The sequence below is a fragment of the Oncorhynchus mykiss genome, chromosome 3 (genome assembly GCF_057628025.1).
Source record: "Oncorhynchus mykiss isolate SJ-2025 chromosome 3, ASM5762802v1, whole genome shotgun sequence".
Classification (NCBI taxonomy): domain Eukaryota; kingdom Metazoa; phylum Chordata; class Actinopteri; order Salmoniformes; family Salmonidae; genus Oncorhynchus; species Oncorhynchus mykiss.
In genome coordinates, this window is record NC_143024.1 from 25,612,373 (window position 1) to 25,627,461 (window position 15,089).

A 15,089-nucleotide genomic window follows, 5' to 3' on the forward strand; every position below is an offset into this window, starting at 1 on the left:
CCTGGCATGAGTAGGTGTGTCCAAACTTTTGACTGGTACTGTACTTTTGTATATATAGTGTACTCCGGACTCTGACATTGCTCGTCTTAATATTTCTATATTTCTTAATTCCATTCTTTTAGTTTTTAGATTTATGTGTATTGTTGTGTATTGTTAGATATCACTGCACTGTTGGAGCAAGGAACACAAGCATTTCGCTACACCCGCAATAATGTTTGTGTATGGAGATTGCATGGCTGTGTGCTCAATTTTATACACCTGTCAGCAATGGGTGTTGCTTAAATAGCAGAATCCACTCATTTGAAGGGGTGTCCACATACTTTTGTATATATATAGTGTACTATGTTGGCCTTGGGCCCAGTATTTATCAAATCAGTCTCCACCAATTAACCATAACCCTGTTTTCACAACCTCTCCCGGACACTGATACAGAGACCAGGTCAGGTCAGGTCGTGATACAGATACCAGGTCAGGTCCAGTAGAAAGCCACTCTGAGGCGGTCATCCAGTCACTTAGAGCCGTGAGAGTAGTGACACTGTCGTCAGCAGCAGCCCAGCACAGGATACCTTGTCGGAAGGATCCGTGTGGGGTGAATGCGTCACATGGCCCAAGGTCATGACGCTGTTCCTCCCAGGCATAGAACCTAGGAAATGGGGTGAGAGATTGTGTACACTACACTATAGCTCAAGGATTTTTGAGGAATGTTACTTAGGTGTCTGGGGAAGGTGGGGGGGGGGGGGGGGGTAGTTATCTAAATGTCACTTAATGCATCAGTTTGTTGGGGAGAGATAAAGATCTCTAGAGTTTAGAGGTTGAGACATCTGAGACCAGTACAAAACAAAATACAACAATTATGAGGTGACGTCTACATTCCACGGGACGTTTATTAACAGTCAAATAATAACAATGCAGTTTTATTCAAGAGAGCCTGAAAATCCCTCTCATATAAATGGGTGTCTGACAATAAATAGTTGGCGACATACTGTATACGTTGTCCCTAAATCTCAATAAACACCCTACTCCTTTGTCCACCAGAGGTTACCCTGGAGCTGTGAAAGTGTTGTTTGAGAATAGGCTCACCATGTCAATGCACAGGTAAATAACAACAGTACTAGTCTATAATGTGCTTTTTATTGGTGGCCTATGTGACAGCTTATTTGCAATTGATAATGCCAAAATTAATTAATTAATTCTAGAAGGCTACAGAATAGAATTTTGGGAGCACACAGTATTGTGGTATTTTTAAAACAATTTGTTTTGACAGGGATTGCTGGATTTTTTAAAATCTATTTTTTATCAGTACTGTAATTAATGGAACACATCACTGAAAAGCCCATCAAAACGGTATTTCAAAAAGAGAGCGACAAGCTAAAATAGTTGTCTAACTGAATTGGTGATTGACCCTCACCATCTGAAATTATCATATTTGATCATCTGGTCATAAAACCCTTACATCCTGTATCTTATGCAATTACCAGCCTCTAGAATTATCCAATGAGTAGGCTAGCCTACATCTGCGTGAGGACCCCCCCCCCCCCCCCCCCCCCCCCCCCCAACACACACACAGATGTAAAGTACTTAAGTAAAAATACTTTAAAAAACGTAAGTAGTTTTTGGGGGTATCTGTGCTTTACTTTAATACATTCCTAAAGAAAATAGCTTAAAAGACGGAATTTGAAATGATTTATACTTGTACTTCTCCTTTTGATACTTAAGTACATTTTAGCAATTACATTTACTTTTGATACTTAAGTATATTTAGAACCAAATACTTTTAGACTTTATTAGTATTTTACTGGGTTACTTTACCTTTTACTTGAGTAACTTTCTATTAAGGTATTTATACTTTTACTCAAGTATGACAATTGGGTACTTTTTCCACCACTGCATGCACGCACGCACGCACGCACGCACACAGAGAGAGCGAGAGAGAGAGAGAAAGAGAGAGCGAGATACTTTTTTATGGCGCACTCTCATACAGTATATCCTCATAACCCTTGCAAATAAGAATAGCGCCCCAGTCAACTGTCAGTGGTGAGCGTATCACATGCCGCTAGTGGAGGTGTTCGATGTTCGTGTTCAGGTGAGCTCATACAGTTAGTTATACAGTCCTTATCCGCTACTTTCATGAGCCACGGAGAGGAGGACCTGGGACACAGCTGGCCCATCGTGGTATACTTTCCCGCACTCCAGGGAAGAGCACGGACAGGGCAGAGGCAGGACAGTGAGAGGACGAGGCATCAGAGGACAACAACACGGAGAGCGGACACAGCCGAACCCAACGCGACATGGAGATGACAACCCGCAATTTGCACCTCGACTCCAAAGTTGACAATTGCGATGGAGTGATCAACAGAAATGGCGGGGACATGACGGAGATATCTGTGCCTCTGTCCCACTCTGGGAAGCGTATGCCTCAAATCGAGGGGGGCAATCTTTATAGATTGCGAGATAGAAAAGTTTTATTGGAGAACAAAAAGTGTCTGTGCGCATGGGCTCTAGGCACTGCGCTGGTTGGGACACTGCTCATGATACTGCACGCGGAGCTGTGTCCGTTTATTTACCAACCGGTAAGTCATTTTGGTCACGTCACATTCCGTAAAATTCACTTTCAACTACCAACAAGACTGTTAAAATATAATCATGCTAACGAATTTATCAAGGAAAGCATAACAAATCCCTGGCAATTAAAGTTGTTTGCTGTTGGTTTTCAGTTTCAGTGAAATAAAGTGGACCTACATTATAGTCTTGCAACTCTCAAGTTGAAAGAGAAGAACTGAAAGAGCTGTTTCTATTTAAAAATGTTACGATCAAGACAGTGAACTTAAAGTACAAGGCTTCCCTCAGAATGCTAACATTCAAAGTGGGTCAAAGACAGGTGTCAAACATATGCCACTATGAGTTGTACAGGCCATTATGGATATACAGAATATTCATAATTTCTCAGCTCACATATTTTGATTAATCAAGAGACAAGTTATCATGTGCCATAAAAGTGATTTAGTCTAAGACACCTGTTGACCTGTCATAGCCACATGCCAGAGAGAGAGAGAGTAAAGTCAGTGGTACATCGTATTTGGAAAGCTCACAATATATGATTCCCCTTAGAACAGCAAATGCCATCATGATTATCAAGTTACTGTTGAATAGGCTAGTGGTGAGAACACCAAGGTTGTCCTTGTAATAAGTCAAATAAATCAGATTGATTCTCTACCTAATCGTTAACTACACCTGTTTGACACCACAGGGACCATGTTGGTTTGGTGCGCTACAGACCTCTTTAGGGTTCAATACCTTGTCCCCACCTGACCAATGATGAAATGACCAGCAACGCAGGCCTCAACAGCAGCATGTAATACAACTGAAACCTGCAGGAATCAACTGACCTACTGCTGGCCAAGCCACCACAGAAATTCATTGAATAGTAGCAGCTATCTCAGGGAACCAGATATCCTGTGTATACCCCTAGTACTCTGACTAGGCTGCTCAAGAAAGAGAGTCTGTCTGAGAATAGGTCACAGACCTACTGAACACTATTTGTGTTTTTTTAATGAGTGAATGTCACCCCCCTTGTGTGGAGAATGAGTTTCAACTTCTGCATTGATAATTAACATGTTAAAGGGATACTTTGGGATTTTGGCAATGAGGCCCGTTATCTACTTCCCCACAGTCAGATGAACTTGTGGATGTCATTTTTATGTCTCTGTGTCTAGTATGAAGGAAGTTGGATGTAGTTTCACGAGCAATGCTAACTAGCATTAGCGCAATGACTGGAAGGCTATGGGTAACTGCTAGCACGCTCTGGGGAAGTATAAAGGGTCTCATTGCCAACATCTCAAAGTATCCCTTTAACATGAAGAGGTCAGTCAGACGGACAGAAAACAGGTGCTGTTGATACAACATAAAGATCATGAATGCTATTATCAACCTACATGTGCCCTGTAGCTCTACCACAAAATCCTTGGATTAATCTATGTACAGAAATACTATATTCAGTCCATTCATAGGAAGAGAACGGAACGGCGTGTCTAATTGTTGTCGTAACCATTTCCTTGATTAACAGACCCGTTAAACAAGCATGACTTGCGTCACAGCATAATAGCATAACCCACAACTGGGATTTGAACCCGGTGACCTTCTGATTATGAGCCCATTTCCAGAACCACTGCTTGCTTGGTACTGCCGTCTCTTCACATCAACATACAGATTAGGATGGATAAAAATGTCAGTCCACACAGTCAAGCAGTTTTTAACTCCGTCCCACTGAAGTTCTAGAATATACGTGCCAGGTCCATAAGTAGAAAAGAGGCTCTCAGCAACTCACCCATGATGCAACCAAATGTCAGACCACCTTAACACTATAAGGTAGGTGTTTCCTACCCTGGTGTACCAACCTGACCATGGCACTCGCCATTTTTTTCAATTCACTTTCACTTATCAAGTGAAGTGAAAACAATGGAGTGAAACAATCGGTCAGCCTGGTTATACCTGCCTGGCCATCCAGTGAAAGGAGATCCAATCTGAGGTCCCTATACTTTGAGGTAATTACAGCTAGATGAGCAAGCTATAGTTCCTGTCCAGCTGATCTAATTCCTCCGTGTAATGGTCCCAAGGCAAGTGAAGTGAAAACTGCTGAGTGCAGCAGGCAGGCTGTTTAAATCAGGCTGATTTCAGGGAGAGGAGATCCAATCTGTTTGTTTGATTAAAATGATTGTCATGATTGATCAAATATTGATTGCCAACTAGGCTGACACGCAGAAGTTGATGTTGCAAACAGCTCCATATGCTGATGTATCTGGCAATTACCCGGGCAGGCATTTCCATGCATTTTTCCCTATACATTATCTTGATTTTGAAAACCAATTGAGTTTGCCAAACTATTATTTTTGGAAATGCATAAGTTGTATCAAAACTCAAAAAAACAGGCTACATGATGAGTGAGATAACTGGATGCTCAGAAATAGCTAGAAGACTGGTATACCCTCTCTGTATGACAGTGTATTTAAGGATACTTTTCCTTGGAAACCAGGTTATACAGGATGAGGAAAATGTGCTATTTGTGGTACTTTTTCCACATTGTATTTGTTTCCCTTCACAGCTAGTGTTTCTCAGGTTGCCCACGGTCATTTTGGATCTTTCCACATCATTTGTGTTTCATTAGAGACTGTTTGAATAATGCAAGAGTTTCACCTCTCCTGGAGATGGGGGGCTGGGCTGAGGCTGGGCTGATTGTCAAGGTCTTTGGGCCAGCATGCCAGACTGATATTACTGAGTGTGACCATCTAGTTAGTTACATCAGCTAATCTGCACTGTGTTTATCCAGAGTTAAATGGCGTCAGGTTTGACTGTGTGCCAAGAGGATGCGTTTCTATAGTAAAGCCGATACAACACCATCATGTTGTGACTGTAAAAACAAAACAAACAACAATGATGATTGATGTTATTAGCGACGGCCTAGCAACTATTTGGGTGTGCCATTGTCACGGAACACAGCACACAGAGGACATTGTTGCAAATGAACTAGACCTTATCAAAAGTGACCAACAGAAGGGGTTTTTCTTTCTTTTAATAATTAATTTAGAATTATGATGAATGTTTCAGGCTCTACTCACATCCTCTACTCACAGCTTCTGTCTGAAGGCTGATGGGATGGATTCTGGCCTGCATTGGTCTTGGGTGGCCTTCCTGTCTGTCCAAGGCCTGGATAAACAACGGTGTTAGAGTTACTATAAATTAGGTCGTTTCAAAAAGGCTTGAAATTACTCTGTTTCCAAAGGGAAAATATTCCAAAACAAATTTAGACACTCAGAGCTGTGGTCTCCATGTGATAGAGGTCTAATAATGTAGTCAAATTAACGTTACGCTGATGTGGAGTCCAATTAGGCTTGGGATAAAATTAGACATGATGCAGATGGGCTGATTGTGAAATTGTGGAAATTGTGGAAAACAATCAAAGTTGCCAACGCACGTCACACCATACCACCTCTCTGCGTTGAAGTTTCCCTAGCTTTGTCTGAAAATTTGCAATTATAACTTTTAGACTGTAAACTCCAACCACCCATCATTAAATGAACTCCCCGTTAAAACTTTCATCGAGGTTACATCAGTTGCCTGCGTGGACGTCATGGCAATAAACAGCACAACTTTTATCACTCAGCCTACTTAGCCTACTGTCGAGACGATCGTTTCAAGTACAGGGAAGTCAAGTGATAGTTACTCACGGGGTTAATTATTAAGACACTCAGCCTACTTATCAGATGTGTTGACATATCATTGCATAATTCGCGGGAAGTAGTATGCTAGCGCTGATGGTCTGCTAATACAGGACTAGTAAAGGCCCAGTGCACTACTTTTGTGAAAATATTTAAACTAAATCTATTTGTAATTGAGGGTTTACCAGCATTTGAAACTTGAGTCTGATAATTATCTGTACAAAACAGTTAATCTGATAATATTGTACTTGTGGAATATAAAAATACTTGTTTGATATATGTTTTCCATTTTCTTGAAATACTCTGCAAATGCAACTTATTTCTATGTGTAAATTGAAACGGTGTATTCATTCCTTTTACCTTTCAGTAGATCTTAACCAGAGCAATTTATTGTAGTGAATGCATACTGGTACAGCAGTAGCCTCGTGGTTAGAGCATTGGGCCAGGAACCAAAAGGTTGCTAGATTGAATCCCAGAGCTGACAAGGTACAAATCTGTCGTTCTGCCCCTGAACGAGGCAGTTAACCCACTGTTCCTAGGCTGTCATTGTAAATAACAATTTGTTCTTAACTGACTTGCCTAGTTTTAAAAAAAGTGTAATTTCATACAGGTCCCCTGTGGGAATTGAAATTCACAACACTAGTGTTGTGAGTTCAACAACTAAGCCACATCATCATAAACCACTTGATGTCTGTATGTACTAAATTACTGTACTGCACTTTGTTTTTCTTCATGGTGATAGACATATTTGAAGACAGACTTTCTGGATTCTATTAGAATGACAATCGCTGAGAAAAAGACAGGGCAACAACTCTTACAATTACAACCATTGAATCCTGCAAGATACTGTTCTTTTCCCCAATTGTTTACACACTAAAATTGGAACTTGAAACGCAATCACCGAAACCTGAAACTCGTGTACTAAATCCCGAAACCAAGTCTGCAAAATTGCAAGCACAATTCCTGCTTTACACTCAGTTTTAAATTCTATATCACACTTTTTGCAAAACACTACACACAGATCTCCTCTACATTAGGCACAACATTCAAAATTAAAATCTCTTTAGTCCCTTTGGAAAGCAACGCCAATCACAATGCCAAGCTCTATAAACCAATTGGCAACTGTATTGCATTTGTGTGTATTTATTTATGTATATTTGAGTAGGTTTACATTGCTGTATACATTACTGTAACAATCTTTTACAACCGGCTTAGTTGTTGAACTCACAACACTGATGAGATATTCATAGTAGTGTTTTGTGTTGAGCACATCAGTCTGTTGTTGGTTGGTAGACAGATCTATTCATATGACGCGTGTGTCTGTCATTTTGATGCAGAAAAACACTTTGGAAAGAGACAAAACAGTTTTGAATGCAGTGTTTGTTTTTTGCCAGATATTTGTAGAGTTTTGCATTTTGTGTTTGTGGTTTTGTGTTTAGAGTTTTGGGGAAATGGCCCAAAGATTCAGCAAACGTGTGTAAACAACTGTGGAAAACCATACTTATACAACTACCTTTTTTGACAAAGTGGAGATACTGAAAAAAAAAAAGTATGCCTATGCTACAGATGTCTATATCGGCCCAGTGCACTACTTTTGTGAAAATATATATTTTTTGGTTTTCAAATTGTATTTTTTATTTGTATTAATATATGTTTTTTTTTTATTCATATTTTTCAGGGGCTGCTGCAACACCCTCAGCACCCCCACTTCCAGCGGCTATGTTCATTGCTACAGAAGCCAAATCCGGTTCCCTTTTCTTTCATCTAACTAAATGTACCATGATCTTTAGGTTTTGCTGCAGTCCAGGGTAAAGTTGATAAACTGATTTAGGAATCTTGGATAGCATGTCACCTCTCACCTGGTTAGTGACTTACAGTTTTAGATTTCATTTGCTGCAATTTTACACATTTCGCCAGAGGGCAGAGAGAATATTTACCAATTTTATAACTGATTTCATGGAATTCTACAAATTCTGCTATAGGGAGGAGAGAAATGTTTGTAGTGTTTTGCACTGACTTATGCCATGTTAATATGATATCTGAGTGAGAGCGAATAACAAAATCAATGGGAGCCCCCTGGAGATCAGGGCCCCTGGGTAATTGAACCACTTTTACACAATTACTAGTTTGCATAGCTGTCTAGACCAATATAGAAAAAGTTAGCTGACGTGCTAATTGAGTGAGTCTCAGTGACTGACATAACAGTAGAAAAACTGCTTATACACAACCAAATTTGGATTGCACCTTGTGTATTGTGTACCTTGCACCAAATTGCACCTTGTGTATTCTACTATTCTATCTCTCAACAGTAAGTTGAGACCCTGACTAAGTTCCTAAAATAACCAATAAACAAAAAAAAAACGTATTTTGGGTCGGGGCACCCTAGTAGGCGCGGGGCCCTAAGCGTTGTCGCTTAGTGGCTAGGGCCGGCTCTGCTAGTTTATAAAGATCGTTTTAATGCATCAGCTAAGAGCTCTGTAGGCCTACACTCATCTTATTTGGTTGCGCGACCTGGTGGTTCACTTGAATCCAATACTTCATATCATGCCAGGTCAATATGCCTACTTGATCTAATGCCACCCAAGTGTGTGCGTGTGTTCGTGAGGGTGCATGTGCATCACACACATGATAAAGTTGTCACCAAATCAGTGTGCGTGACCAGCGGAGACTGAAGGTCAGAGCATTCCACTAACACTAACACACTGCTACTGGAAATGCCAAACGGAAAATAATCGAAAACAGAAGCACTGTTTGAATAACTTTAAACCTCCCTTTAATGTCTTTAACTTGTCTGTCATCCTCTTTCTCCCCAGGGCTCCCGCTACGCCTTTATCATCAACTGCTCCATCAGCATATCCACTGGGTGTCTTCTGATTCTCATCGTAGCCTTCCATTATAAAGACATTAGGGTGAGTGTGTGTTCTCTCTGACCTCTGATCCCATTGTTGACTGTGCAGCCCAGCTCTCTATCACTGGAAAGAACTGTGTTAGTTACTCTTTGAACATAGGAGTTGAAGGCAGGGGTTACGTTATATCACTAATTGTTAAAGGTAAGCAGGATTAGGCGGCCGGCCACCTGTAGCCTACAGGCTAGAGATAACAAGTATGATAATGTAATCAGACAGACACTATTTACATCATGCAGGTTTTTCCGATCAAATAGCCTAACCTAAATGGCGCTCAATCAAATTAACAAACAACATATCCTAAAAACAGGAGAGGTCAAAGTAAAATGGACAATATGGAATGTACAATCACAAATGTTGTCCAGGAGTTTCACCTCATTGTCATGATCAGTTGTTTCAAGTTTGTATTGGTCCATTTTTGACAAGCTGATCATAGCGAAAAATAAAATACTTTTCCTGCTGTGTAAACACATTGCAAATAGGCTTGAGATAACTCCTGATAAAGTTGGGTATCTGATATTCAGAGCTTACCGTTTTTTATATCGCTTACACACTAAAAGTGGTACTTGAGGCACACTCAGTGAAACTATTAACTCATGTACTACCTAATCTTCAGACCAAGTCTGCAAAACTGCAAGCACATTATCTGCTTTACAATCAGTTTGCAATTGTAAAACACACTTTGTACAAAACACTAAACACAGTTCTCAACATTAGACACATCATTCAAAACCAACAGGTCTTGTGTTTTGTTTGGAAAACACTGCCATTCCAAATGCCACACATTTACCGATTACCTACACCCAGTATTCATGTTTGAATACTTGTTTCCACCGCACACTGAACATGCAAAAGACACAAGATTGTATTGTTTTACATTTTTCACATCCGTGTGTATAAGAGCTAATCATTTGATGGTTTGTGTGTAGAGTTTTGATGCATAAACACTATTTTGAGAAAAGTCAAAATAGTTTTGAATGAAGTGTTTAGTTTTGCAAGAGATGTGTGACGTTTTGCATGTTGTGTGTGTGTTTTGGGGTTTTGTGGGTAGAGTCTAAAGAAAGGAGCCATAGTTTCAGAAATCATGTGTAAGCAATTGTCAAAAACTGTAAATAACCAAATTGATTAGTCACAGGAATCAGGACTAATACAGCCAATGCAATGGCCTGTTTTACAAACGGTGGGCCTACCACATGGATGGGCATTCATAAAATTCCATTGCTGGCCGACATTCTAGGCTACATCCCAGTAAGCACAAGCCGACGTCTTTTGGATGTCTTTTTTTGGTCCTGTCCGGATGTCTTTTTGGGGTGTTTTACAAATGGTAAGCTTACCACATAGATTGGCATTCATACAATTCAATTTCAGGCAACACTGTTGGCTACACCTTAGTAAGCTCAGCTCGACGCCTTTTGGACATCTTTTTGGTGCAGATCCTGCCGGCCTTGATTTCCACATCCACGGACATTGGTTTTTGGTGCGGTCCGGACCAAATCTAAACCAATCATTCTATGTTTGATTCAGATTTTGTACGGTCTGGACCAGCCTTAATTTGGCCCAAACATAGACATCTATAAAATCATTTTTCAACTTTCATTCAGAACCGAAAATTAACCTGATTTCAACGTCCGGAAAATATGCCTTTTCAACGACCTGGAAAATATTTATTTTAAACATATGGTAAATACCTGTTTAACTTTCATTCAGAACCTAAATTAAACCTAACTTCAACGTCTGGAAAAGACGTCTTTTAGACGTCTTTTCAACGTCATTTTGCTTACTGGGATTATTCTAGTTTTGTGGGGAGGCCGCATTTTTTCATTTGCCATTAGTGTTTTTTGTTTTACATACTTCTTATTTGATCTGGAAGTGAATTGCTCAAATTTTGTGGCTGTCCTACCAACCTCACTTTGATAACATTCAGCTGTTGGTTTGTTCATTGATTGGTCACAAAAAATTCTGATGCTGATTTGCCTTGATGATATCTTGATTACACACACAGACTGTCAGCAGGACTTCTTAGTAAATAACCATGCGGTGGCTTACACACACTCACATGCACGTTCCCCCTGATGACACTCGAATTCACGGAGACCTGTACAGTTCTCTAGTCGTCTTATTTTCATCCTTGCTCTGTAATACCTTGTCAATGCACAAGGTGTCAGGACTTTAGTGAAGATACTGAAATTCAATATGTTAATATCCTTACTGCTCAGTATAGAAGTCAACAAGGTACTATATGATAAACAGGTTAGTGCAAGGTGTGAAGACTGTGCAGAAGTAGATATATTTTATGTACCACTCAGTGCAGTATATGATTGCAATTTTTGCCAATTTCTTACACATGATTTCTGAAACTATGGCTCCTTTTCTCTAGACTCTACCCACAAAACCCCAAAACACACACACAACATGCAAAACGTCACACATCTCTTGTAAAACTAAACACTTCATTCAAAACTATTTTAACTTTTCTCAAATGGTGTTTTAGCATCAAAACTCTACCACAAAACATTAAATGATTAGCTCTTATACACGGCAACTACACATGGATGTGAAAAATGTAAAACACTACTATCTTGTGTCTTTTGCATGTTCAGTGTGCAGTGGAGTCCACCGCAGTTTGTCATAGCACTCACACGTACATGTATGTGCACAAATATAAACAGTATGTATGCATATTCAGTATATATTTGCACTATAAACAGAAATGCAAGAGGGGGGAAATACAATTTGTTTACTTCTCAAAACATTTTATTTTCATCCAGATTTCAGGATGAACAGTAAAATGGGATGAACAGACAAAACAAATACAGTAGAAGATAAACAAATAGGCTTGTCCTTGTCCTCATCCTCGTCCTTGTCCTCCTCCTCCTCCTTATCCTCGTCCCCCTCTTACTCTCACTCCTCTTCCTCTAACTCTCTCTTTCACTGAGTGTGCCTCAAGCACCACTTTCAGTGTGTAAGCGATTATAAAACACTGTAAATAAAACATAGTGGGGCAGGTCCCATTCATACATTTTTTGACAAAAGGGTAGGCAGCCAGAAGGTTTTTCAGGCCACACTGCCTGGTCTTTAAACACCTGTTAGGTTGACATCCATGTGTAGGCATATCTGAGAGGAGGGGGGGGGCTCTGCGCAAGTGCTGCGGGGAGATAAGAGAGGTGAGGTTCCAAGCAAGGATGAAGGTTATCGTTTTTGAGCTGTGCATTGGGCCTCCATATTTAGGCTGAAAACAAAACATGCGGCAGCACAACCTAGTGTTAACCTTTCTCACTCTCAAAAAAAAAAACAGAAAAGAGAAGGACATTATCAGAGAAATGAAGCATAGAAAGAAAACATAGGAAGAGGAAAATGGACAGAGAAAAACGAACCCAGCTGATATTTCCTCATATCATGGGTCCCCCTCTTGATTATCATGTGAGCATCGTTCAGGACGGTGTGCAGGCGGAGAGAGTGATATGTGGCTGGGGTCCCCAGGCACTAGTAAACACACATTCCCAGGGTTATGGGCTGTCAATATCATCACCTGTCTCTACATGATCCCCAACCCTAAGCCTCTTCCCAGCTCCCATTCCCATTGGGTTCTGATGGCCCTGCTTGTACAGTGGCAGGCCTAACTGCTGGCTTGGATACATTCCAGGATGAGTAGCACTTACTCCCTCCCCTTTCAGTTACATATAAAGACTCCTCTTCATTGGTGGCAGATCATTTGCATTACCAGAGGGCCTCATTTCATTCTGCTGTGTGCGACATACTTTTAATGAGGCTCACAGGTGCGTAGTGTTTACACACAGGAATTGAACATCTGTAATTCTTTGTACATCTTCAACATGTTCCAAGCAAATTGCATTTGCTTACCGGTATATACTGTATAACTATAATGTACAAATAAGAACAAGACTTTCTTATTGTAAAAATGTAGGGTTAGGATTGGTTGGTAATGAACTGTATTTTTACGTTGGCTTGCTGGTGGTTTGGGTGTGGGCTACCCAGGTAGTGTGTCTGTGAGAACACATAAGATGGAGGTACAGTTGAATTTCTATAAACGTTTCCAAAGATAAAAGACAAGGAAAATAACTTGCACCAAAAAAGAACTGAAATGAATTGTAATGTTTATCAGACTGCCACACGGATTAGCCATAGATTAATAACATTTCCAAACACTTCCGCCCAAATACGCAAAGAGTATGGTGGACCAATGCTTCAAACTTGGCCTTCGTTAGCCAATACAGAGAAACTCCCAGCGCGCAGGCATTCAGCTTAATCTACCAACCAATCATCTCCCACAGCAACTTCCCCCTAACCCTCCCGCTTACACTAGCACATCACAACCACAGAGCCACGTCTCGCAGTAGTGTGATTCACTAAAATTAAATGATGGCAAATACTTTACTCAGTCGGTGACTCCTATAGAATTCTATGGTCACTCACACTAAGGCCAACTTTGAGTGGTTGATATACCAAGCTTATATGCGCTTTTGTTGACTCGATGGCCATTAGTGGAGGTGTTGATTCGATTACCACTGGTGGTGTTGACTCGATGGCCACTGGTGGAGGTGTTGACTCGATGGCCACTGGTGGTGTTGACTCGATGGCCATTAGTGGAGGTGTTGACTCGATGGCCACTGGTGGTGTTGACTCGATGGCCATTAGTGGAGGTGTTGACTCGATGGCCATTAGTGGAGGTGTTGACTCGATGGCCATTAGTGGAGGTGTTGACTCGATGGCCACTGGTGGTGTTGACTCGATGGCCATTAGTGGAGGTGTTGACTCGATGGCCATTAGTGGTGGTGTTGTCTCGATGGCCACTGGTGGAGGTGTTGACTCGATGGCCATTAGTGGAGGTGTTGATTTTGATGGCCACTGTTGGAGGTGTTGACTCGATGGCCACTGGTGGAGGTGTTGACTCGATAGCCACTGGTGGAGGTGTTGGCTTGATGGCCACTGTTGGAGGTGTTGACTCGATGGCCACTGGTGGAGGTGTTGACTCGATAGCCACTGGTGGAGGTGTTGGCTTGATGGCCACTGGTGGAGGTCTTGGCTTGATGGCCACTGGTGGAGGTCTTGGCTTGATGGCCACTGGTGGAGGTCTTGGCTTGATAGCCACTGGTGGAGGTCTTGGCTTGATAGCCACTGGTGGAGGTCTTGGCTTGATAGCCACTGGTGGAGGTCTTGGCTTGATAGCCACTGGTGGAGGTGTTGGCTTGATGGCCACTGGTGGAGGTCTTGGCTTGATGGCCACTGGTGGAGGTCTTGGCCATTGTCCACAGGAACTGGAATGGGCCACCAGCCACAGTGTGAGGTCAGCTTGCCCCACTGGCCACTGGAGGTACTGTGTCTTCTGTGTTAGGGGGCACAGGGTAATCTTGTACGGGAGCCTGGCTGGTCCCTGGGACTGGAGCTAGGGTGACTCCATGGACTACTGCAGGCCTGACAAACTTGGCATTATTAAGTTAGATCTGAGACTGCACAAGGTACTGCAGTGGAGATGGAAGTTCTAGTCTGAAAGGGTACAGCAGTGAAAATGGAGTTGTAGTCTGAAAGGGTACTGCAGTTGGGCTAGGAATGAAGGTGGAGCACAGGGAACTGGAGTTTAGTCTTGAGCTCATGTGAATAGGTAATAGTAGAGTTTTGGACAAATCCATTTCTGAAATGTGGCTTGGAGTGGGCCTGGGATGGATGGTTTCTTTGTTTCCATATACTTGATTTGATGTGTAATCTCCCTCATTCTCTATCTGAAGATGAGCCCTCAGTCAGATGGGAATCTGTACTCCATTGTTGTCCTTTCCACCACAATAGCTCGTTCTGGCTCGAAGGATGTAAAAACTGGTTAGGGTTGGTTGGCCAAGGACTGTATTTTAAGGTTGGCTTGCTCTGCCCTGGAGGTTAGTCTATAAGAACACAGATGATGGAGGTACAGTTGAATTTCTATAAATGCAGGTGAAAGGTAAGGAAATGAACTTGCACC

At 41.5% G+C, this 15,089-nt stretch overlaps 1 protein-coding gene across 3 annotated transcripts in view; it reads left to right on the forward strand.

The window, feature by feature from the left end:
* The first annotated feature begins 1,886 nt into the window (after nt 1–1,886).
* Nucleotides 1,887–15,089, forward strand: part of LOC110510617 (intermediate conductance calcium-activated potassium channel protein 4) — a 43,084-nt gene continuing 29,881 nt past the window's right edge. For 2 of the 3 annotated variants that reach the window (XR_016493166.1, XM_090226325.1), the window contains exons 1-2: nt 1,913–2,570; nt 9,026–9,121. Coding sequence is in view for 2 of the 3 variants with exons in the window: in XM_090226325.1 (XP_090082451.1) it covers nt 2,289–2,570; nt 9,026–9,121 (378 nt within the window). In the remaining variant the exon portion in view is untranslated. Of the gene's footprint in view, nt 2,571–9,025; nt 9,122–15,089 lie in introns of all 3 variants that reach the window. The other variant, XM_036975405.2, reaches the window with a different exon arrangement.